Raw genomic sequence first — 27,281 nt, forward strand, 5'->3', positions numbered from 1 at the left:
AACACTCATACATAGCAGTTGAGGGATGGTGCAGCAATTGATTATTCTGCCTGGGAAGGAAAACACAGTGATTACCTCATCGCACATTACACAGTGGTACATCATTCTCAGGAGCAGTGCATACTTAATGTGAGAGGAGAAGTGCCGGGACAGCCACAGAAGTGACAGAGCCTCATTATCATAATTTTATAAAATTGTTTTCAACAAAACCACTCAGCGCAGGGATTAAACAAGATATGTTTCTGCATCAGTGTAGCTAAGGCATTCTTAAGGTATGTTTGCTTCATAATGCATCAAATCATATGGTAGGTTTCCTTTAAAGTGACTAGTGTTCCATATATCTCATGTTTTATCATGTCCCATGCTTGAAGGGGGTCATCCACACTAGGCCAAGGTTGACTGAACCTGGCATTTTTTATAGCCCTGTGTAACTGATGTTTTATTGATGCAGCAGAAGAAGGGTCAGGCTGAGTCTGAGGTCAGATCTGGTGTAGTTTTGCGTAAAAATATGTGAACAGTGGTGAATATTCGCAGTGGTGAATATGCGCAGAAACAGGAACACCCCTTGCCGGCCCACTCTGCTGGCTGCTGTGCCTCTTATTGCCCCTTCCATGCCTATATGGCGTGAAGGTGGCATAGTCGACAGAATAATTACAATTTCTTGCAGTGCATAAAACTGGCATAGCAGCACTGATAAATGTATATGTCCAACTATAGCTTTAACTCCTTACTATGAGTCCAAAATGCCTACTGCAGTGATTAAATGAATGGTATTGGGGAGACTGCAGATTCTTACGGTAATTTATTTCTTATCTCTGCCAAGATGATATTTAATAATGACAACGCTTGGGCTTTGACCAAGTAATATATTACAGCGTATTCATATTTCTAACTGTGTAAAATATTGCACTTATCTTGGCATGGTTAGCCTTTCTGCTGCCAGAGGCCGGGACCTGTCTGTGTGACTCATCCTCCTGTTCTCATATAGAGGTGGGGGTTGTTTAATCTGTACATTCACCTGCCGAATCCCGAGCTACTGATTTTTAAATGTTTTTTTTGATAAGTGTTTTAAGAGCTTGATTTTCCGATTAGGCGCTTCCCTGAGCTCATCCTTGGACCTCTACCCCCCTTGCTTAGAGAGGAGTAAAAACAGGATTGGACCGGTCCACCATAGAACCAGAGAATCCTCCGGCGAGCCCAGACTCTAACACATGATAATGAGCCCCAGATAAAGATATAGCACAGTGGTTCTCAACGACCCTTTAATACCGTTCCTCATGTTGTGGCAGCCCCCAACCATAAAATAATTTTGTCGCCACTTTAGAACTGTAATTTTGCTACTATCATGAATCGTAACCTCATCTGTGATCGGGAATATCTCCTCTACACTGCTTTTGAATTACGTCAAAAATACTGGTCTGAAAATCAATCTAAGATAAGATGTATTTAGTAACTGATATTATATATAAACAAGGGGTCCTTATTAACTTCTAGGAAACCACTGATGGACTAGACAGTTCTAAGAATTAGCTGTTGCTCCAATCTGTATGAACGGTTTATATGCAATACTTGTCATTGTTACTCACTTCAATGACGTCTTTAGACAAGTTATTCTTAAAGCGGTTTTCCCACGAAAGAAAATTCTCACATCTCAATCCCCTAGGGATGTTAACACAATAAAGATAATTTTAACCCCTTAATTTACAATTTTACTCATTTTTATTGCTGTTTTTGCTCCTATCACTCTCTAGGCTGCTCAGTGTAAGATTCCAGGCTGTGGGCGGGGCCTCTCTAAGCAGACACATTACTGTATTATCCATCTAGTTCTGTGGGGTGACAGTGTGGTAGCATTATCAGGGTACAGATGTATATACACTCTCATCTGGCTTCTGTACTAACACACTGACACATAGATAGAGATCAAAATGCATGAGATGCATGATGCCTATTACACACAGGCTGCAGACTGTTACACTGTGAGCCCTGCTACATCTCCCAGACATGTGCCTGCCTCCCCCTTCCCCCGGTTCACTTATTTCCTTGTAGCTTGTAGTTTGCAGCTTCTCTCTCTGCTCTCAGCTCTGTTCTGGCAGGAAGTGAATCAGTGAGTGTCTCTGAGCTCTGTGCAGGGGGCGTGGCTACAGGCACACAGGAGAGAGAGAGAAATCTCATCTCCACGTTCTCACACAAAAATCCAAGATGGCGGCCCGACCCTAAGTCAGAAGTTACTGGGTTGTGTTTAGGGGCAGCTGAAATTGTGTACACCAGGACTGATAGAGACAGGTTGGAATTATATCTGTGAAATGCTGCATTTTTGTTAATAACAGTGAATTAGAGAATGTGTTATTTTGTTATCCTGAGTACATATAAGAAACTTGTCTTCATGGGAATACCCCTTTAATATTTAGGAAACATACACACACACACTATACTTGCAAGTCCCGCTCAGACCTTTGTATGAGCTTCATTCTCCCTCAGCATGTCCTCCCAGGGCCAGTCAAAGAATATTGCGCATGTCTCTGATGTCACCCACTGGTGCCGATTTCGGCCCATTTGACAATTGTCCCAGTGTATAGATGACACAAAAATGTTGTTTTAGGCAAAGTATAAAAGCAGTATGAGAATTATGGTGTTTTGTGAGCAATTACAAAGGTATTTCGGAGGGAAGTGGAAATTCTAGAAAGGACTTTTCATACCTTACCTGAGGTGACTGGTAGTTTAATGGGTTAAAATCTGGTGACAGGTTCCCTTTAATAGGCCAATAACCTGTTTGTATCCTAATTCGCCAAACTACCTTTAATTATTAGCACCGTGTGTGGGGGATGCGGACCCCTCCTGAGTGTGTCTTTAACCATTTCACCAGCCACTACCAGCTTCAAAAGATTTCTGGCCAATTAACATTTGGCTGGATATTTTTTATTTTTCTGGTGTTTTAGAAAACATTTCCTACCACAGCATAATTTACATATTTATTATTTAGATCATATATGAAACCTGCTAATACAATTTATGCAGTTGTTTAGTGCATTGTATCTTTCTACAGATTAATCATTAACATGAGTCTGATGCTGACCCTGTGCCAGCAGTGACATTCCTGTAATTGTATTGTGTCTAACTACTTACCTTTTACAATAAATAATTCCTGTTATTTGGCAAGAAAGAAGATGCTTGAGATGCACCCAAAACATAGGACAAATGAAACTTTTTAATAAGTTTCTTTTATTTAGGTTACTAGTCCATATGGGTCTTAAAGGACTCCAGTCTCATTAAACATAGGCCCAGATTTATCAAAAGTAGTGCACAAAGTGCATTTTGCCTTTCGAATGTGCAGGGTGCGCCAGATTATCTTCGTGCTGCAGAATTGTCGTGCAGACAGAATTGTGGCGCATGTCGATAATAAATGTGGCGCAAACTCCACTAAGCAGTAACCCACCCCTTTAGGTGCAGCCGCAACACATAACTGGCGCAAACGCTTCTTAAGTACATGTACAAGTAGTCTGCATGTTATTTCTAATGTAAAGTCAGACAGAAAACTGGCCCAGCAACTTTAATAGATCTGGGCCATAATGTCTAATGGGCAGGCAGAATGCTATAGAGCATGAGGAGCTGAGTAGCCTGTAAATAGGCAGCATGTAATAGAGCAGCTGAGCAGAGATATCTACTAGCAGATTGCGCAATTTTCTCCCACTGGGGCCTGACATTTTTTATTGTAGCTGGATTTCCCTGGTACCTGAGTGGCAGGCCTCTTCCACAAGGCAGTGCCAGCAAGGGGATGCAGGAAAAGGCTGCAATATGATGGAGGGTTCCTCCTGGGGCACTCTTGGTGTACGTGTGGTGAAGGGATTCCCAGGAAGATGGTGAAGGGGAGGCACTTAATGTTAGCGGCAGCAAGGGATCACACATTTAGACAGAGGTTATGAACATTAAACTCACAGAATATATTCACTCCAAGACTCCAGCAACGGGTAACCAGCTGAAGTAATAGGTCTCCTTTCTGGCGGGTCTAAGGTAGCTGGTGGTTGGATGCAGTCAGGTGTATTTCACAGTCTTTGTCTTATAGCTTGGGCCTGGAGAAGAAAGTAGTCTGCTTTAGGCAGACTCTAATGAGAGGCAGAGCTGCGGACCTGATGGAGGGGAAGTCCTCTCACGGGAGACAGGAGCAGGTTGCTAGTCTCTGCAGGCCTTGAGTTCAGGTACAGTTCTGTAAAAGACTGGACTGAGCCCAGAGCCTTCCAAGGAACTCACTTAAAAACACTTCAGCAGGAGTTTATTGCAGGGTAGTCTGGGTTTACTACCAATGGGCACCTCAGGTGGCAGGGAAGGATGAACATGTTAAATGCAATAATCATAACATTAGAAACATTAATGGGGTATTCCGGGAACAGTCGCTACAAAAAACCATAATACTATAAATAAAATGAAAACAACAAAGCTCAATGTCAATCACAAAACAAAGCTTAAGAATTTTTAGCTGATTTTAAAAATGCTTTTGTCAGTATTCTGAATCATTTCAGTAGTTTATAGAAGTTCAATTCACATTACCTGTCAACAGCATGTGGTGAGTCCCCTGCAGCTGCAGCCTGTGTGTGCCTGTGTCAGTCTCCTCTCCTCCACACATACAGCTTCCTCCCCACTTCCTGTCATGTGCATGGAGCAGGCAGGGGGAGGAAGGGGGATGGTGTGCAGGGGAGGAAGAATGCATGAGGAGACACAGGGAGATCCCGGGACTCACCACATGCTGCTGGAACTGAGCCAGGTAATGTGAATTAAACTTGTATAAAGTACTTCAGAATGCTGACAAATCAGCATAGCATAGCCTATTGGAACCTGACACCAGCTAAAAAAAGAAATTCCTGGTGATGGGTTCGCTTTAACTGAAAACCACCTAAATTGGTACAATAGAGTTGGCTGGACTCCACTAACTGACTAGGATTTAGACAGAGTGTTTGGATTCATAATGCCCTACTTAGTGGGTAATTACAATTATACAAGCAGAATATCATAGAGCATGAGGAGCTGAGCAGATTTTAGATAGTTTCCTATCTACAGGCAGCACGGACTAGATCAAGAAGAGCTCAGCAGAATCTAAATAGTGTTCATTGTGCAGACTGCTATGGACTTGTGTGTACTGTAGTTTCTCTAAAACCTGTAAGTCTATCCTTGGAAGTAGTAAGTAGGAGGGATGATCGGGGGCACTATTGAGGAGGCTCCTATGCCGTCATTATAATAGAGACCCAGTATCGGAGTCAGTATAGAGTTCAAACCGTAAAACTTTTTTGAGACTTTGGTGTGGTGCTCTAACTGTAGCAAATGATCATGTGCAAAAACTTCATGAAGGAGAAAAGAAAGTTGGCACTCACCACCTTTTGTAAAACTTTTTTTCTTTATTAATCTGTGTTAAAACATGGCGTACACGACAGGGGAGGGTTGAGAAAGTGGATGTGTTCTTCGTTCAGGGACGACTCATTTCGCGCTCAGTTTAGCGCTTCATCTTGCCTGGCTCTCCAAGCGTCCTCATCTGACTTTTAAATGAGGGCGCCGAGAGACTCCGCTGCGTGTGCAGCCACACCTACAATTCAAAGACATTACATTGGATAAAAACAATCTGGGGTGGGGAAGTAAAGTCTTAACCCCGCCCTAGTCATATGGCAGACTCGAGCATGAGGAGGGACAAAAGGCTGAAAGCGGACCTGAAAGAAAACTGCAGACTGCTGGTCTAGCCAATCAGGTAAATGCGGCCGCAATGGCGGGGCATGCAAGGGGGAGGCGCTTGTTAGTTATGTCAGCTGTCGTTCATGTAAGTATCGGTGGACCTGAAGGGAGACCGCTTACTAGTATGCGCTGCCAATCGGGCTGTAGTCGGGGGGCGGGAATAGTAAGAAAGAGGAGGAGACAAACTTCTCTCTGTGTATGTAATGCATTATAGCTTAAGGAGAATCGTACAGTTTAGTGAAAGACAGTATCTAGAGATCGTGATTCCTCACAAATTTTTCTCTTATATTTTTTTCTTTTAGTTGCAGTAGACGGGCAAAGCTGTGTTTAACAAGGGACATAGGCAGGATTGAACAGGCATAGTTTATAACCCAGCTAAATGGTTTAGGTTAGTATAAACCAAAAACAGAGACAATACCTCAGTATAGCAATAAACATTGGTATAACCATCAACATACTGTCATAGAAAAACCCCCATATCATTTCTATCGTTGAGGCCCAATGCACCTAGTGCTTCAGTACGTATAATCCACTGGGCTTCTTTTTTAAGCAATAGCCTATGCCTGTCACCCCCGTGCATCGGTATTGGGACCTGTTCGATTCCTGCAAAAGCGAGTATGTTCGTATCCCCTCCGTGAGCTGTATTGACATGTTCTATTAGGCGAGGGGCACCTTTGCCGGTTGTTATCGAATGCTTATGCTCCCTAAAACGTGTGAACATGGCCCTGGTTGTATTCCCTATATAAAATCGCCCACAGGGGCAGAATATAACGTAAACAACAAAACTTGAGCGGCATGTAATGAACTGTTTGACCCTGTGCTCCCAGCCACCGATTTTTAGGAATTTTCCACCCACCAATTGATTACAGTGATTACAATTCCCGCATCTATGGTTGCCCAGAGGAGCGGCCTTTTTTAACCATTCATCTTTTCTGGGTGCACTCGGGAGCCTGCTACGGACCAAATGGTCTTTCAGAGTTGATCGCGATCAATAGGAACTGGTTCATGGTAAAATCTGACCCGTTATTAAAAGGCATAGCCGAGAACGGCCCCTTAATTACCTTTCGTAATAGCAGAACTCTGAAAGACCATTTGGTCCGTAGCAGGCTCCCGAGTGCACCCAGAAAAGAAGAATGGTTAAAAAAGGCAGCTCCTCTGGGCAACCATAGATGCGGGAATTGTAATCACTGTAATCAATTGGTGGGTGGAAAATTCCTAAAAATCGGTGGCTGGGAGCACAGGGTCAAACAATTCATTACATGCCGCTCAAGTTTTGTTGTTTACGTTATATTCTGCCCCTGTGGGCGATTTTATATAGGGAATACAACCAGGGCCATGTTCACACGTTTTAGGGAGCATAAGCATTCGATAACAACCGGCAAAGGTGCCCCTCGCCTAATAGAACATGTCAATACAGCTCACGGAGGGGATACGAACATACTCGCTTTTGCAGGAATCGAACAGGTCCCAATACCGATGCACGGGGGTGACAGGCATAGGCTATTGCTTAAAAAAGAAGCCCAGTGGATTATACGTACTGAAGTATGTTGATTGTTATACCAATGTTTATTGCTATACTGAGGTATTGTCTCTGTTTTTGGTTTATACTAACATAAACCATTTAGCTGGGTTATAAACTATGCCTGTTCCATCCTGCCTATGTCCCTTGTTAAACACAGCTTTGCCCGTCTACTGCGACTAAAAGAAAAAAATATAAGAGAAAAATTTGTGAGGAATCACGATCTCTAGATACTGTCTTTCACTAAACTGTACGATTCTCCTTAAGCTATGATGCATTACATACACGGAGAGAAGTTTGTCTCCTCCTCTTTCTTACTATTCCCGCCCCCCGACTACAGCCCGATTGGCTGCGCATACTAGTAAGCGGTCTCCCTTCAGGTCCGCCGACACTTACGTGAACGACGGCTGACATAACTAACAAGCGCCTCCCCCCTTGCATGACCCGCCCTTACGGCCGCATTTACCTGATTGGCTAGACCAGCTTGGAGAGCTAGGCAAGATGAAGCGCTAAACTGAGCGCGAAACGAGTCGTCCCTGAACGAAGAACACATCCACTTTCTCAACCCTCCCCTGTCGTGTACGCCATGTTTTAACACGGATTAATAAAGAAAAAGATTTTTACAAAAGGTGGTGAGTGCCAACTTTCTTTTCTCCTTCATGAAGTTTCTATCCTTGGAAGTGCATTGGAAGATGCTATCACTAATTACGGTCATTGAAAGAGCAGGGATTTAAACTAATAAAATGTTCGATCATTAATTTTCCACAATAACTGGACCCTGTCCTCCGTCATCCTCATACTGTGGTCCCTCTTCTCCACTGTTCCTGGGTATTAAACAAACTTAAAAAAATGTGTTAGTTACTTTTCCTTTGTTCCCCCTGAAGCAATCCTTCTAACTCTTCTGATGCTAGGGCTCTGAGAAAATTCAGAGGAGGGGCCAGCCAGAGGAGGAGCTAACTGTACACATCTCTGCTAAAGAGCAGAAACAGACATGTGAAGGCAACAAACTGAGACATGCTGGGACATACTTCCCACCACCCAGGACAGTGGGACAGTGCCAAAAGCCAGGACTGTCCCGCCAAATTTGGGATAGTTGGGAGCTATACAGGTAGCCCCAACTGGTTACAAACAGACCTCTCTGCCCACTGTGACCTCTGGTGAAGCTCTGTAATGCTGGTTATTTACTAACTTTAGCTTTAGGCAGCAATGATCAACTATAAATGACATCACTGTGTGTATAACCCCTGTACTGTGACATTACTACAGTATGTGTATCATCCATGTACTGTGACAAAACAGCATGTATTCTTCCTTTTCTGTGATATTACTGTGTGTATTATCTCTGTACTGTGACATCACTGTGTGTATTATCCCTGTACTATGACATCACTGTGTGTATAACCCCTGTACTGTGACATTACTACAGTATGTGTATCATCCATGTACTGTGACAAAACAGCATGTATTCTTCCTTTTCTGTGATATTACTGTGTGTATTATCTCTGTACTGTGACATCACTGTGTGTATTATCCCTGTACTGTGACATCACTGTGTGTATTATCCCTGTACTATGACATCACTGTGTGTATTATCCCTGTACTGTGACATCACTGTGTGTATTATCCTTGTACTGAGACATCACTGTGTGTATTATCTCTGTACTGTGACATCACTGTGTTTATTATCCCTGTGCTGTGACATCACTGTGTGTATTATTCCTGTACTGTGACATCACTGTGTATTATCTCTGTACTGTGACATCACTGTGTTTATTTTTCCCTGTGCTGTGACATCACTGTGTGTTATTCCTGTAATGTAACATCACTGTGTGTGTTATCCCTGTACTGTGACATCACTGTGTGTATTATCCCTGTACTGTGATATCACTGTATATTATCTCTGTACTGTGACATCACTGTGTGTATTATCCCTGTACTGTGACATCACTGTGTGTATTATCCCTGTACTGTGACATCACTGTGTGTTATTCCTGTAATGTAACATCACTGTGTGTGTTATCCCTGTACTGTGACATCACTGTATGCATTATGTCTATACTGTGACATCACCACAATATCAATATACAGTAGTGGATGTATTGTGATATGGCAGCCTATCTCCCATTCAGTTTAATTGAAGCTGAATTACAATAACAGCACCCAGTCTACTAGATGAAAACATGCTCCCTTTTTCTGAGCTCACACTACTTCTCATACAAGTCAGAAAAGTGGCCAAAAAAAGTGGCACAAGGCATTTTAGAGGCTGTTGGAGGAATTTACTCTAGAATTCTGGACATCTTGATAAATATCCCTCATTGTGTCATTGTAACTTTTTGACAACCCTATTGAAGGTTAAGTTAAAATTTTTCATAAACTCAAAATGAAACATTGTGTTAATGTTTTTCATGTATATAAAGATATAATGATGTTTGTATGTTCTTGGTTTATTGGACAGGTGGGTGTTTGTGGTTAAAAAAGGTTATCAAGATACAGACACGTCCATACAGAGTTCTGTCATCACCAAGTTAAAGGGGGTGGCCTATACAAACACCACGGAACTCGGGCCAAGACTGTGGGATGTGGTGGACTATGTCATTCCTCCTCAGGTTGGTGCAACTTGTTTTCTATACATTGGGGCAGATTTATCAAGTGTCTGAAAGTCAGAATATTTCTAGTTGCCCATGGCAACCTATCACAGCTCAGCTTTCATTTTACCAGTGCTCATGAATATTTTAAAGGGGAGCTGTGACTGGTTGCCTTGGGAAACTAAAAATATTCTGACTTTCAGACACTTGATAAATCTGCCCCATTATATCACAACCCTGGAAATGTTGATTATTTACAATGTCCTCTTTTTCAGGGTGAAAATGTATTTTTTGTAGTAACCAATTTAATCGTCACCCCCAATCAGAGACAAGAAAAATGCCCCGAGGTAAGAAAAATTATAATTTGAACAAATGTTCACTCAAAAATGTTCACTCAAAATATAAAATGAATGTACACGCAACGAGATATGTATTGGTAGTAAAAAGCACCACTCTTGCACAGAGGCTGTGCTTGGTACTGCAGATCAGTCTCATTTAGTTTAGTCACAATACATAATACACTGCGGACAGGGCCGGCTCCAGGTTTTAGTGAGCCCCTGGGCAATAGAGCCTCAGTGGGCCCCATCATGGGCCGCCCTCCTGTAGCTTCACTGCCGCCCCCTATCCTGCGTAGCCACACTGCCCCCCTCCAGCTACACTGCCCCCCCCCTCCCCCTGTAGACACACTGTATCCCCCCCCCCCCTCCAGCTACACTGCCCTCCCCCTCCAGCTACACTGCCCCCCCCCCCCCAGGTAAGAAAAAAACTCAACTTTCCCCGTTCCCCCGAAGCAGCACAGGAACAGCCGCCATCTTGCTTTGGCATGCACCCGCTGTACGGGCCGGCTCTAGAGCCGGCACATGTGATCTGATGACATCAGCATGTGCACCAGCTTCAGAGCTGTCGCATACCATGCGGAGCGCAGCTTCGGGGGAACGAGGACAGGTGAGTTTCAGATTCTGCTTCTATGCTGCTCTCCCGATGAGTGCAGCATAGAGGCAGAAAACAACACCAGCCAGAAGGGGATCATTTGTGTCTTAAAGCAACACTGGTACAATTGATCCGGGATTCCGAGTGGGCCCCTCCAGTACCCCAGGGCCCCGGCACTTTCCTGCATAAGCCGGGTGCTGGCGCCTGGCCTGATTGCGGAACATTTACTAAGAACAGTGCAGTCTGTACTGTGCGCAGTTTGCCTGTGTAGTGGCAGAGTGCGCCAAAGTCATGATTTCTGGCCCATGTTCTGCAAGAATTTGCCACCCCGTGCACTGCTTCGATAGAGTGCGCCACTTTTTTTGGTGCACCTTTAACATAGAGCGAGCAACACATTTCTGTCGGTCTTTGCATGATAAATGTGGCGCACGGTCCAACCAGAACACCCATTGCCGTGCACAAATTTGTCTTACTGACTTTTGACTTACCGGAATAGTAAAGAGAATCATTCAAAATTCACTTTGCTGAATTTTTCACAAAATTCAATACAGGTCCGAAACTATATAAATAACTATAATCATAAAAAGTAAATTGAAATTTAAGGAAATTTTACTATACAGGCGGTCCCCTACTTAAGGACACCCGACTTACAGACAACCCATAGTTACAGACAGACCACTCTGACCTGTGGTGAAGCTTTCTGGATGCTTTACTATAGTCCCAGATTGCAATGATCAGCTGTAAAGTGTCTATAATGAAGCTTTATTGATAATCCTTGGTCCAATTACAGCAAAACATTTTTAAACTCCAATTGTCACTGGGGCCAATTTTTTGTCTGGATCTACAATTATAAAATATACAGTTTCGACTTACATACAAATTCAACTTAAGAACAAACCTCCGGACCCTATCTTGTACATAACCCGAGGACTGCCTGTACATTAGACTTTAATTATTATCGGTAATTTACAAGATTTGTCTCAAGCCAATCAGAAAATTTTCAGATTCTACTCTGTGGCTGAAAACCGGCAGAAAGCAAAAATGCTTTTTATGGATCAGTGTTAAATTCAGTTATTTTAACGGATCAAGTGACAATTCCGTTAGAGCATGACCTAGTTATAACCGTCTTTCACGGATCAGTAAAAAACGGATTGCAGCCTGAGGCAAATTGGTCATGAATGACAGATGTTTATCTTTATATGTAATCAAATGCCTCTCCCCTCCATTATGGCTTATGCATAGAAAGGGAAAGGGGTTTACTTATCTTTCACTATTATATTTTAGGCCATGAGCCTTTACTGCCTTAATAATCCCTAGATTTTCATCAAATGATTCAGCAGTCCTGCTACTTACTTTTGTCCTCTCTGTAGACTCTCTGTGGATCTTTGTTCACATGCATTAGCACTGATGAATAGGAGGAGCATGCTGCTCATCCTGCTACCCCCTCCCCGCGTCTGTCAGTGAGTTGGACTGTGAGAGAAAGAGGCACAGTGGGTGACACCATAAGGATGGACTGAAGGAGTGAGAAACAGAAAGTTGTGTATATATGCAGAGGACAGCATGGGGAGAACAGGGAAAAGTTAAAGCTCTCGAAGGAGGCAAAGTTACACATATATATATATATATGCGGTCCCCTACTTAAGAACACCTGACTTACATACGACCCCTAGTTACAAACGGACCTCTGGATTTTGGTAATTTACTGTACTTTAGTCCTAGGCTACAATAATCAGCTATAACAGTTATCAATGGTGTCTGTAATTAAGATTTTTTGTTAATCCTGGTTCTTATGACAATCCAACATTTTTAAAATCCAATTGTCACAGAGACCAAAAAAATTTTGACTGGGGTTACAATAATAAAGTATACGGTTCCAATCTACATACAAATTCAACTTAAGAACAAACCTACAGAACCTATCCTGTATGTAACCCGGGGACTGCCTGTACACACATAGAAACTTGTCTAATGGAACAGATTTATTGAAAAGTGGCCAACCCCTTTAAGTATAAGGCTGGATTGACATCACATTTTTGCCCTCCTTTGTAAGGAAACATTGGGCAGATTTCCGACTTGTCCTAATAATACAAGGCAGATATTTGCCACTATATGGTTATACAGTGGGAGAGGTCATCCTTCTCCCTCCCCTCCACCCTGATTGTGGCAAGAGTTAACATCAGTAGCAGCCAGTTATTGGCTATTGCAGATGTTCAAGGTGTTCATCAGATACTTAGATACTTAGTATCCATCTCCTATTGCCTCCAGTGGTCCCCCCACTGAGCATATCCGTCTAACATAGTCCTTCCTTTTAAGCTGTATACGACTAAAACTGTGCAAACTGAGGCAAACAGGATGTCCCCACCTGCCAGTATATGTCTATGGATACACAGAGTATACGTCAGCTGGCATACATACACTCAGCTTATCACATAAATGTGATGTGAACCTAGCCGTATCTGGTTTACACATATTAAAAAAAATTCTCTAGTTTTGCATCTTGTTTAATTGCATAAGATTTCTCTTTACAAACTCTTTTTATTGTTTTTTTCTGTTTTTCATCCAATACAATATTTATTTATATATAAATCTCAACAGGATTTAACAGAAATGAGTTAGTTACCCCACTCAGCAGGGGAATATCTTATACAACAACTTATAGATCAACAGAAATAGGAGCATTGCCAGAGCCCTGACATAAAAATAAGACAATGTCATACAATTTTGACATTGTCAACTGTTCAATCAGTGGCGTAACTACAGTTGAAGCAGCCATAGCAGCTGCTATGAGGCCTGCAGTGTCAGAGGGCCCCATCATATGACCTGAGATGTGCACCACTGTGTACATATTGGGGCAGATTTACTTACCCGGTCCGTTCGCGATCCAGCGGCGCGTTCTCTGCGGTGGATTCGGGTCCAGGCCGGGATTCATTAAGGTAGTTCCTCCGACGTCCACGGTGTGGCGCTGCTGCGCTGAAGAGCATCGGAACACACTCAAATACACCGGCCTATCCTGGATGAAGGTGAGTGCAAGCTCCGCGACACTTTCGGGTTTTTAAATGCGGCGGTTTTTCCAAATGCGTCGGGTTTTCGTTCGGCCACGCCCCCCGATTTCCGTCGCGTGCAAGCTAGCGCCAATGCGCCAAAATCCGATCGCGTGCGCCAAAAACCCGGGGCAACACAGGGAAAATCGGCGCAAATCGGAAATATTCGGGTAACACGTCGGGAAAACGAAAATCGGGCCCTTAGTAAATGACCCCCATTATGCTGCAGATTGTACACATAATATGTATATAACATATATGTGATGTGTATATGCTGTATATGTGTGTATATCTGTGATGTGTATATGCTATATGTGTATATGATGTTTGCTGTGTATATACTGTAAGTGTGTATATATGCTGTACATTTGTATATGGTACTGTATATATGTGTATATGCTCTATATCTGGGTGCATGAGTGTGAAAGGTAAAGTGGGGGACCCCATTCAGAATCATGCTTTGGGGCCCTGTGTTCAGCCACAACTACATAAAAAATAATTTAAAAATATCTGCAAAAAAATAGACTTTGTTTTTATATTTTTCCCCTGCAGAGTCATGGAATCCCTGATGCAAAGTGTACACAGAACATTGAATGCCCGGAGGGTGAACCGGTCATTGCTGGCAATGGTATAACAGGATCACATCTACTAATGCACTGGCAGCCTCTCATTTTCATTGCACAAATTACTTTACTAAGAGTAGAACAGCCATAAATACATAAAGGAAATTGCCTGCATTAATTCAACAGAAAAGCAGAGAAAGTGACAAAATTAAGTACAGCATGAAGAAAAACACATCCAAAAATTCCATAGAAGAACCATTTAGTCAGAATATAACTCTAACTAGTGCGAAAGAGAAAGATTTAGAGAAATATTTACCAGATGCATCAACCCATGAAATCATAAATTCATGTCTTGACCTTAGGAAATGTTTTTTTTTTTACTAGTTTTATTGTAGCTTACACATAAATGACAATTTATTCTTGGCTTGATATATGAGAGAGTCCCATCCTAGAAAACATATTTCCCAGAATCCCCCAGTGAAGTGTCAACGTCTTCAGACGTAAGGAAAACTCTTACTTCCTGACCTGGGAAAAAATGGAAGCATGGTTAGATCATGATGTTACCTTTGGCCAGTAAGGGACCCCCCACGCTGGTGGTCCTGCCACCGTATTCACTAAGAGGCTCTGGCCCCTATATGGATATGGGCTCAGGCCAGGTCTGAACTTGTAGATTTTTTTGCTCTAGACTCCACCACAATCCTTGCTGAGACCATAGTAAATGTGTCGGCCCTTCTCCCTACCTGTTCTATGCCCCGTCACAGCTGTACAGTTTTCAAAATTGTATCAATGAAAACGTCATCCTGTCTAGCAAGCAATGAGACCTTAAAGAGGACCTGTCACCCAAATTTTCGCTCTAGGAGCTGCTTGAATAAACGCTGCGCTATTAGAGTGATAGCGTTACCGGAAACCGGAGTACAGTGTAATTGTCAGACAGCTTGCAAAGCTGTCCGACGTATTCATGATGGGGTGCGGTTGGGGCGTGGATAGGGGCGGTGACTTCCGCCTGGCGGTCACTGGCGACCTATGGAGCGAGCGGGGCGGCACGGGGAAGAGGCAGCGCCTCTAACCGCCCCCTCATGAATGCATCGGACCGCTTTGCGAGTGACAGGTCCTTTAACCTGTTCCATACACTGAAGTATGAAAAAGTATTCAGTTTTCCAGCTTCCTAGGATACGGCATAGAGTAGAGTACCAGTAGAAAGTACAATATGATTCTATGTAACAAGCGCAAAGTTAGCTTTTCAAACGAAAAAAAATCAAAAAGTTAGGTGGAGAGGAGTGAAAAATGGAATGCGAAAAAGCTAAAAACTTGGTCTTGAAGGAGTTAAAGGAAGATAATGAGGGTTATTTATATTTTTGTGACAAATGTGTGACTTTGCAGGGGGAGGGGCTTTGCAGGGGAGATCTCACACACCAGTGCACCAAGTCCTGCTACAATCCTGAAATATAAATACATTTCTCACAGTTCTGCTACTAATACACACATACAAAAGGTATGGTTACACAGATCTCCAGGACCAATACCTAACACTGTCTACAGCTTTGAATGGTCAACACTGCAGGTAGACTGCCTTTAAGGTTAAATAATGTGTAGGGTTAGGAGCTGTGTGTTTGGGATAGGAAATGTCTGTTAGGCCCCTTGCACATAAAGGAATCAATATCCATCTCCAATGACGCCTAAGATGCCGGTCACGGTACAGTGAGCACGCACTGTCTCACTGCCCCATGACCAAGCACGGAAAATTAAAGGACATGTCCAGTAATTTTCTGTCTTAAGGTGCCGGGCGTTCGCTTCTCTATGGAGAGGGGAGGGGTGGCCCGCCTTTCTCCTGCACGTGGCTGTATGCCACGTTCATGTGCAAGGAGCCTTAGGGTTATGACACAATTATAAGAATTAATGTATGGGTTACATAAAGGGTTAAGGTTAGTTGCCCAATAGGAAACCTAGTATGTAAAATAAAATATTAAATGCTGCAAATGGAAAGTACAATATGCTTACCAAAAAAAACACCCCATAAGAATACAAATTAATATTTTCATATCTTCCTGTTCTGTGGAAAGCTGGTTACCTCCCCTATGGTGCCCATGTAATGATGCCACTGTTCATGTTGTCCTGTTCTGTGGAAAGCTGGTTACCTCCCATGTTTATATAAACCCCTTAGAAAAATACATGGATGGTTGATCTGAATATTTCAAAATAATTAAACAAGACTCAAATCAGGAAAGTAGAATTAGTATGTTTTTTTTTTTATTGGCACAGCCAGTTTATGGTGTTTTCTTTGTAGAAATATTAGACAGATTTCTAATTTCAGGAGTGAAGACTGGTCGTTGCTTGAAGACAGGCGCTGCAAACACAACAGGAACATGTGAAATATTTGCTTGGTGCCCGCTAGAGAGGAGAAAAAGGCCAAAGTAAGATCTAGCTAAATTCTTCTCATTATGCTATGGATTACTACCAGATTACATCATAATTTGGTCACAGATTTGCATTGGGGCCTAGCAACTTCCAACTTTCTTATTGGATTTGCAACATCCCCCACTGGGGCCTAGCTTTTTCTTGGGGCCTGGAGGCAGCCGGGGCCCAGAAAAAAAGAGTGGCTGGCAGTTGTGGCCTAGGCACGCTGTGTCTGGCAGGTCTCCAGCAGGTGGTGTGTGCAAGAAAGATGGAGGGAGAGGCTGATGTACTTGATCTCCCTGGGGCAACCCCAGAGTTGTCTGTAGGATGAGTCCCTGGGTGATGGATGGGGAAGCCTGTGGTGGTAACAGCCGTATCCAGGGAACTTACAGTTCTTTATTGAACAAGAGATAGCAGGCAATGACCAGAAACAGGTAACAACAGATTCTTTGATGCTGGGAGAGTTGGTCCGCAGGGAGGTTACACGCAGCAGGTGGAACTGAGTCCAAGTTGTGGAAGCTGCAGTTCTGGGCTCAAGTCTCCAGACTCGCCCTGTGTGTGAGGCAGTAGGCCTGAGGCACAAGTTGTTCCTAGGATTAATGCTGTGGCCGCATTGAAGGAGTGCTACTGACTCTGTCTCCATAGGATCAGCCCATAATAGCTTCAAGCTGCAACTACTAAGTTTCCCATGTTACAACTTCTGACATGGAGAGGGACACTTTGGCAACAACTACCTAACCCTTTGCATCTGCAGGGATGTTGCAGATTTTCTATAGACTACATACAACTTTTTGGTTAGGAACCATAAAAGTTTCATATGTTTAACATGTGCAGGTATAGTAATGTGAAGGTGTACATACTTATTAGGACCTCCAGAATACTTACAGCTTAATCCTTGATCTTTGATTTTATGCATACATGACTGCAGATACACCACTTCCATAAGGTCCAATAAGCAGTGCACCAGCCATGAGGCAAATTGAGCCTCTTGCCTCAGACTGCGCCACCTGTGCAAGATGCGGGGCAGCATAAGGAGCACAATAACCTGCTAAGAGCAGGACCTGCCACTTTAAAATAATGGGGGAGATTTATCAGAAGTGTCTGTGGTAAATCTGTTCTAGTTGCCTGTGGAAACCAATCAGAGCTCAGCTCTGGGTCCAGTTTATTTGTACACTCTATAGACGTTAGTATTAGCATTTCAGTCAATAAGTTAGAAGCCATCATAAATGTGGGTCTTTCATGACAGTCAGCTCCCTACACAAGGGATATCTTTTATACAGTGAAAGGTTTTCTGATATACCGTATATTTGTAACGTTGGACTTGTTTCTTGTGTACAACTATGTTTTTTTCTATGTCTCCCTAGAATACCAGTACTGGGTAAAGCTGAGAACTTCACAGTTTATATTAAAAACTCTGTACGTTTTCCAAAGTTTAATTTTTCAAAGTAAGTGTCAGTAAATGGTTAATTTATGACATTTGTTTCTACTTTCATCTGGAATAATTGCCCATTAATATTTCATTTGTACATTAACAGTGATATTTTAATGGATTTTTTCTCATTTTAGTAGCTGGAACTACAGCTTCTTTATATATAGGGAGAGAACACTAACAAAGACACCTAACATATATACATATATACATTTATGAGGAGCAGAGTTACACTAATTCTGAATATAGGTGCATGTGACAGAGCATTGCATTGATATATTAACTTCAGCGCCTTAAAGGAAATCTACCATTTACTTTTATGCATTATGAAGCAAACACACCTTGAGAATGATGTAGCTACACTGATGCAGAAACATATCTTGTTTAATCCCTGAACTGAATGGTTTTGCTGAAAAAACTATTATAAAATTATGATAATGAGGATCTGTCGCTCCAGTGGCTGCCCCAGTGCTTTCCTCTTACCCTAATTATGCATTTCTTCAGCCTCGTTCTGCCCAGCATAAGCCAAGAATATGTCATCACTGTGTTGTCCCTGACAGGCAGAAGCAATCAATCCCCCAGCTGCTGTGTATGAGACAGTTTCTGGACAGTTCAGGCAGAACCTGTGTATGTGGAAGTAATGTGTTTATGCAGCCAGGGCACCCAGCTTTCTCATGGTCTTGAATTTTATAATTGCTCCACTTTTTCCAGTGCCAGTGCTTCAGTTCTCTAGGGTTTCCTGCCATCCATGCACATGTGAGCACTGAGGCCTGTGATTGCCTGAGCCATCACATATACATTAGATGTGACATCATCACCTAAAGTCGCACTAGATTGTTAACTCTAGGGACCAAAACACTGGCACCGGAAGCTATGGACCTCTGAAAAAGTGGGTATAGCTTTTTTTACCCATTGTTTACAACGTTGTTGCCCCCTGTCTGTTGTAATGAATAAGTGCTAATGCTCCATTCATCTCACTAGGACGAAACTTAAAAAGTCTATGGGACTCTCAAAGAAAAAGTGACTACATGCGGGACCACCACTACATAAACCTGTACTGTAACCCCCCACTACTGCTGTTCTAGTGGGCTAGAACTATACTTGAATTATATGGCCTAACATGGTCACCGATTGAAAGGAAACAGCCTGACCACATACCTCCTGGGGGAACTGGGGGGAGATCAGCTCTTTGCCCCTGCAGTCACATTTTTAGAGATGTCTCTGATGATTATTGCCCATTGATATCTGAGGGGACTATGATCTTCTCCAGCTGTAAACATATTAAATCTGCACCTACCCCAACCCCTGACCAACAGATCTCAGACATATTTCATCATTTCTGTATTTTATACTTTTTCCTTCATAGAACTAACATTCTGAACACACAAGATGGTTCATTTCTGAAGACTTGTCGATATAGTGAAGAAAACCACTACTGCCCTATCTTTTACTTGGGAAAAATTGTTGAATGGTCTGGAAACAACTTTCAGGAAATGGCGTTGGAAGTAAGTTGTATGTGTCTGCATATACTGCAAAGAGTCTAATTATAATGCACTCTCCATATAAAGATAATATACTATCATGACATCACTACTGACAATAGATGATGTCACAGCTAAACCCTCCTCCCCCTCCCTGTACAATGTCCTCTATATAGATAACACTGACCCATCATTACATCATTACTGACAATAGATGTTGTTACAGCTTATCTCCTCCTCCTCCCTGTACAATGTCCTCTATATAGATAACACTGACCCATCATTACATCACTACTGACAATAGATGATGTCACAGCTTATCTCCTCCTCCTCCCTGTACAAGGACCTCTATATAGATAACACTGACCCATCATTACATCACTACTGACAATACATGATGTCACAGCTTATCTCCTCCTCCTCCCTGTACAAGGACCTCTATATAGATAACACTGACCCATCATTACATCACTACTGATAATAGATGATGTCACAGCTTATCTCCTCCCCCTCCCTGTACAATGACCTCTATATAGATAACACTGACCCATCATTACATCACTACTGACAATACATGATGTCACAGCTTATCTCCTCCCCCTCCCTGAACAATGACCTCTATATAGATAACACTGACCCATCATGACATCACTACTGACAATAGATGATGTCACAGCTTATCTCCTCCCCCTCCCTGTACAATGACCTCTATATAGATAACACTGACCCATCATTACATCACTACTGATAATAGATGATGTCACAGCTTATCTCCTCCCCCTCCCTGTACAATGACCTCTATATAGATAACACTGACCCATCATTACATCACTACTGACAATACATGATGTCACAGCTTATCTCCTCCCCCTCCCTGTACAATGACCTCTATATAGATAATACTGACCCATCATTACATCACTACTGACAATAGATGATGTCACAGCTTATCTCCTCCTCCTCCCTGTACAATGACCTCTATATAGATAACACTGACCCATCATTACATCACTACTGACAATAGATGATGTCACAGCTTATCTCCTCCCCCTCCCTGTACAATGAGCTCTATATAGATAACACTGACCCATCATTACATCACTACTGACAATAGATGATGTCACAGCTTATCTCCTCCTCCTCCCTGTAAAATGACCTCTATATAGATAACACTGACCCATCATTACATCACTACTGACAATAGATGATGTCACAGCTTATCTCCTCCCTCTCCCTGTAAAATGACCTCTATATAGATAACACTGACCCATCATTACATCACTACTGACAATAGATGATGTCACAGCTTATCTCCTCCCCCTGCCTGTGCAATGACCTCTATATAGATAACACTGACCCATCATTACATCACTACTGACAATAGATGATGTCACAGCTTATCTCCTCCCCCTCCCTGTACAATGAGCTCTATATAGATAACACTGACCCATCATTACATCACTACTGACAATAGATGATGTCACAGCTTATCTCCTCCTCCTCCCTGTAAAATGACCTCTATATAGATAACACTGACCCATCATTACATCACTACTGACAATAGATGATGTCACAGCTTATCTCCTCCCTCTCCCTGTAAAATGACCTCTATATAGATAACATCATTACATCACTACATCACTACATCATTACATCACTACTGACAATAGATGATGTCACAACTTATCTCCTCCTCCTCCTGTACAATGACCTCTATATAGATAACACTGACCCATCATGACATCACTACTGACAATAGATGATGTCACAGCTTATCTCCTCCCCCTCCCTGTACAATGACCTCTATATAGATAACACTGACCCATCATTACATCACTACTGATAATAGATGATGTCACAGCTTATCTCCTCCCCCTCCCTGTACAATGACCTCTATATAGATAACACTGACCCATCATTACATCACTACTGACAATAGATGATGTCACAGCTTATCTCCTCCCCCTCCCTGTACAATGACCTCTATATAGATAACACTGACCCATCATTACATCACTACTGACAATAGATGATGTCACAGCTTATCTCCTCCCCTTCCTGTACAATGACCTCTATATAGATAACACTGACCCATCATTACATCACTACTGATAATAGATGATGTCACAGCTTATCTCCTCCCATTCAACCGTTATATCGGGGAACTTAAAGGATTTTCTAGTGACACTGGGAGGTCAGAAATGGGGGAAGTAAAAATATAAAATATACATACTATGCCTGGTTCACCATTTTAGTTGCTTGAACCCCCAGCTTGTTGTTTATGGCTCCAACTGCTCCTTTTTACAGTTCATTAGAAAAAGACTGCTTAAAACTAGATTTGTCAATTTCTGAGTTCTGAAATGCTCCAAAAGTTTTCTTTACTTTTTCTTGCCCTAATTTGTCTTATGAAGGTGGGTGATGAATCTGATTTATTTCTAACAGCTATGATGCCCTCTAGTGGAAGTATTAAAGAACTACATGCATGTAAATGATTATTTCTCTTTCTCAGGTTTAGTCTTATGCTCATAATAATCTGTGCTTACAAAATGTTGCAGGGACAACAGCGCATCAAATATATTTACATCTTCATTTGTGCACCAAAAAGGATTAAAAAATCTACCTTTTTCAGGGTGGAGTCATTGGCATTCAGATAGAATGGGACTGTAACCTGGACCAAGATGCTTCTGAATGCCATCCGAAATATTCATTCAATCGCTTGGATAATAAATTCACAGAAAAATCTGTTTCTTCAGGATACAACTTCAGGTATAAAATTATTTTTAGCTAATTTAAAACTTGTTTTGCACGAATATAGATATTTTTATTGCGCTGATATTTGACAAAACTTTTATTATTTGCAAACAGTGGATTATGCCTAGAAAGTTATGATAACTGTGCTTTTTATTAGCTGTTTTCTCAAAATCAATGGAACAAAGGTGAAATATCAGGCACATCCACTATGAAATGTATGGCGCTGTGGATAGTAAACAGTGGGTGGAACAATTTTTACTATTTTTATGTGGTGAGTTTCATTGTGATAATGTACCTATGTAGTAAGCTTGATTCTGTTACTGTATCTATGTAGTAAACTTGGTTCTGGTGCTGTATTTATGTAGTTAATTTAGTTACGGTACTATATCGATGTAGTAAACATTGCTCTGGTACTGCAGATGTAGTGAGCTTCAATTCACTTTAATTATTTACACATATGGGGGTCCACAACCCTCATATAGACAGGGGCTCATAGTAGCCTTAACCCACCCTTGTTTAAATGCATCTATTTATTTTTTTCATTATTATTTTTTATTCTTCCATTTTCAGAGTGTCAGTATAGTGTATAAGTTTTTGTCATTTTGGTATTTATTTTTTGAGGATACTTCTTCTATTTTTGGATTTTTACTGACAGTAGAGTCTTATGATTAAATACTGTACCTACACTGAAATTATGCAAATTACTCTCTCTTTTCTGAGAGTAAAAGGAGAGAAGCGGATAGCTTGGCTCCGTCTACCTCCGACAGTGTATGGCTGAAAATATTGAGATTGATTATTTTAGAACAATGGGGGCTACAGAAATAGTACAGCACCCTGATAATGGACCAGTGACTATGCATGTCTTTCATTCAAGGTATGCAAAGTATTACCGTGATGTTAATGGATCAGATTATAGGACACTGATCAAGGCTTTTGGCATTCGCTTCGATATCATGGTGAATGGAAAGGTAAGTGTTGTCTAATATACAACTTTACATACAAGGGGGACATACATACAAGGGGACAACTTTACATACAAGCACACTGACATACTGGTGTGTGCCCCCTCTGTCAGGTTCTGATCTTCTTTTAGCTTCTTATGCCCTCGTTTTTACGAAATAGAAGTTTTATAAAGTATACAAATGAGCCTGAGGGCACCATAGATGTCAATGGAGCCTGGAGCCCCTCAGGCTCATTTGCATAATATTTAAAACCATTTTTGTAAAAACAAGGACAGAAGAAGCTGAAACAAGAGCAGATCCTTCCATAGGGGGCGCCTACCAGTATGTCAGTGTGCTTGGCTTACAATCCGTCATCCTGGTGGTAGATGTCCTTTAACCGGTTCGCGACTGCCCGCCGTGTATTCACGGCGGCGGTCGCGTTCCGATGCATGGAGAGGGCTCGCGGGCCGAGCCCTCTCCATAGCCGGTAAGTCTCTGCTGCATATTGCAGCAAAGGCTTACCGGTAACACCCGCGATCGGTGCCGGCACCGATCGCGGGTGTTTTCTTGCTGATCGCCGCCGGCAAAGCTGCCTGCGGCTTCAAACAGACGGCGGCGCATGGGCGCGACCATCTTTCTGAGGATCGCCGCTCCCCGTGACGTCATCGGGGAGCGGCGATCCATCGCCATGGTAGCTTCGGGTCTCACGAAGAACCGAAGCTACCTTTGGGTTAACCCATTCATTACAATGTGCTACCAGCACATTGTAATGTATGAGGAGTAAAATCCCCATATACTGCCATACTGTAGTATGGCAGTATATGGTAGGATCGATCAGACAACCTAGGGTTAAAGTACCCTAGGGAGTCTGAAAAATAGTAAAAATAAAAATTTTAAAAAAGTTTTAAAAAAAAATATATAATAAAAAAACCTAAAAATTCAAATCACCCCCCTTTCCCTAGAATTGATATAAATATAAATAAACAGTAAAAATCATAAACACATTAGGTATCGCCGCGTCCAAAAATGCCTGATCTATCAAAATATAATAACAGTTTTTCACTGCGTTTAAACCCATACTGGAAAATCGCGTCCAAAGTCAAAACTGGCACTTTTTTGCCATTTAAAAAAAAATTAAAAATTCTATAAAAAGTGATCAAAAGGTCGTACAGTCCTAAAAATAATATAATTGAAAACATCATCAAAAGTCGCAAAAGATGACACCACCCTCAACTGCATACAACGAAGTATGGAAAAGTTATAAGCACAAGAAGACTGCAAAATAAAAAAAAAATTTTTGTTCATGAGGTTTTAATTTTTGTAAATGTATGAAAACATTATAAAACCTATACAAATTTGGTATCCCTGTGATCGTACCAACCCAAAGAATAAATTAGATGCGTCATTTGTGGCACTCAGTGAAAGCCGTAATATCCAAGCCCACAAGAATACGACACAAATGCGTTTTTTCACCATTTTCACTGCATTTGGAATTTTTTTCCCGCTTTCCAGTACATGGCATGGAAGATTCAATGCAATCACTATGAAGTTCAATTTGTTACGCAAAAAATGAGCCATCACACAGCTTTTTACATGTAAAAATTTAAAAGTTATAGATTTTTGAAGGTGGGGAGTGAAAAATGGAAATGAAAAAACGGGTCCTTAACCGGTTAATGTGTGGGATAGTATCTGGTACTTGTATACTTACTGTTATAGGGTTATACTTGACTCAGATGTTTTATTCACTATCCATATCTAATCACTTGCATTACCTAATTCTCCAGAATCCATTCCTTATTGTAGACACAAAATAAACTCTCACTAGAGATGAGCGAGCACTAAAATGCTCGGGTACTCGTTATTCGAGACAAACTTTTCCCGATGCTCGAGTGCTCGTCTCGAATAACGAGCCCCATTGAAGTCAATGGGAGACTCGAGCATTTTTCAAGGGGACCAAGGCTCTGCACAGGGAAGCTTGGCCAAACACCTGGGAACCTCAGAAAAGGATGGAAACACCACGGAAATGGACAGGAAACAGCAGGGGCAGCATGCATGGATGCCTCTGAGGCTGCTTAATCGCACCATTATGCCAAAATTATGGGCAATAGCATGGCCATGACAGAGTGACAGAATGAAGCTAGATAGCATCTAAAACATCCAATAATTGACCCTGACACTATAGGGGACGGCATGCAGAGGCAGCGGCAGCAGCTGCAGGCTAGAGAGTGGCATGGCGACATACCCTAAATGGACTCAGGCTTCAAACCAATGGGTGGTAGAGAGGAACCAAAGGAGGTGAGCAAGAAGCGCTCAAATAATATCGGTACATGATAAAAGTTTGCCAGTATATTTTGTGGATTACACAGCAGGGTGGCGACAAAGTTAACATGGAAGCCATGAAAACAACCCAAAATTCTGCCTGACACAGCTCGTTTGATAAGGGGACCATGTATGGAGGCAGTGAACTAGTAGTAGATTAAAGGTGCTGCAGTTAAAACTATGTTAGTTGGATCTTGGCATGGAGCTGGCGCTCCGCTGCCAGGCGAGCTTTCGCCAATCCAAGCCCCTGTCTCTAGGCTACTCCCCAAACAGCACTTCTAAGAACCTTTTGTATAAGATCAAGTGTAGTAGCGTTCTTATAAGTTTAGGATATGGCGGGTGAGGGGAATGTAAACAGATGCGCAAGAAGCGCTGAAATAATATCGGTAAATGATAAAAGTTTGCCAGTATATTTTGTGGATTACACAGCAGGGTGGCGACAAAGTTAACAAGTTTGATGTGGAAGCCATGAAAACAACCCAAAATTCTGCCTGACACAGCTCGTTTGATAAGGGGACCATATATGGAGGCAGTGAACTAGTAGTAGATTAAAGGTGCTGCAGTTAAAACTATGTTAGTTGGATCTTGGGATGGAGCTGGCGCTCCGCTTCCAGGCGAGCTTTCGCCAATCCAAGCCCCTGTCTCTAGGCTACTCCCCAAACAGCACTTCTAAGAACCTTTTGTATAAGATCAAGTGTAGTAGCGTTCTTATAAGTTTGGGATATGGCGGGTGAGGGGAATGTAAACAGATGCGCAAGAAGCGCTGAAATAATATCAGTAAATGATAAAAGTTTGCCAGTATATTTTGGGGATTACACAGCAGGGTGGCGACAAAGTTAACAAGTTTGATGTGGAATGCCCTGTAATAGCTCTTGGGCGGTGTGCCTTTTATCGCCTAGGCTCAGCAGTTTGAGCACCGCCTGCTGTCGCTTAGCGACGGCACTGCTGCTGTGCCTAGAGCTACCGACTGATGGCGCCATGGCCACGGATGGTAATTCGGAGGAGGAGGAGGTGGAGGAGGGGTGGGAGGAGGAGGAGGTATAGTAGGCCTTTGAGACCTGGACCGAGGTAGGCCCCGCAATCCTCTGCGTCGGCAGTATATGACCAGCCCCAGGGTCAGACTCAGTCCCAGCCTGCACCAAGTTAAGTGTAGTAGCGTTCTTATAAGTTTGGGATATGGCGGGTGAGGGGAATGTAAACAGATGCGCAAGAAGCGCTGAAATAATATCCCTAAATGGTAAAAGTTTGCCAGTATATTTTGTGGATAACACAGCAGGGTGGCGACAAAGTTAACAACTTTGATGTGGAATCCATGAAAACAACCCAAATTTCTGCCTGACACACCTCGTTTGATAAGGGGACGATGTATGGAGGCAGCTATATGGACGACTTTTGGAGGTAGCAATGGAGACAACGTGTGGAGGCTGCTATGGAGACAATTTAATTTGGATAGTGCCTGTATGTGGCAGTCCAAAAAAGTTTTCAAACCAGAGGAGCAGGTAGGTGGCCCTCCAGAAAAATGAAATAGATTGAGTGCCTGTATGTGGCAGTCCAAAAAAGTTTTCAAACCAGAGGAGCAGGTAGGTGGCCCTCCAGAAAAATGAAATAGATTGAGT

General features: G+C 42.3%; 1 protein-coding gene across 1 annotated transcript in view; it reads left to right on the forward strand.

The window, feature by feature from the left end:
- Positions 1-27,281, forward strand: part of P2RX5 (purinergic receptor P2X 5) — a 54,178-nt gene that overhangs the window by 15,591 nt on the left and 11,306 nt on the right. Inside the window, exons 2-9 of the mRNA XM_072138411.1 lie at positions 9,687-9,837; positions 10,092-10,163; positions 14,340-14,415; positions 16,662-16,761; positions 18,109-18,189; positions 19,540-19,678; positions 22,284-22,420; positions 23,280-23,373. Of these exons, the coding sequence (XP_071994512.1) occupies positions 9,687-9,837; positions 10,092-10,163; positions 14,340-14,415; positions 16,662-16,761; positions 18,109-18,189; positions 19,540-19,678; positions 22,284-22,420; positions 23,280-23,373 (850 nt within the window). The remainder of the gene's footprint in view (positions 1-9,686; positions 9,838-10,091; positions 10,164-14,339; positions 14,416-16,661; positions 16,762-18,108; positions 18,190-19,539; positions 19,679-22,283; positions 22,421-23,279; positions 23,374-27,281) is intronic.

This window comes from Engystomops pustulosus, chromosome 2, assembly GCF_040894005.1.
Source record: "Engystomops pustulosus chromosome 2, aEngPut4.maternal, whole genome shotgun sequence".
Classification (NCBI taxonomy): Eukaryota; Metazoa; Chordata; class Amphibia; order Anura; family Leptodactylidae; genus Engystomops; species Engystomops pustulosus.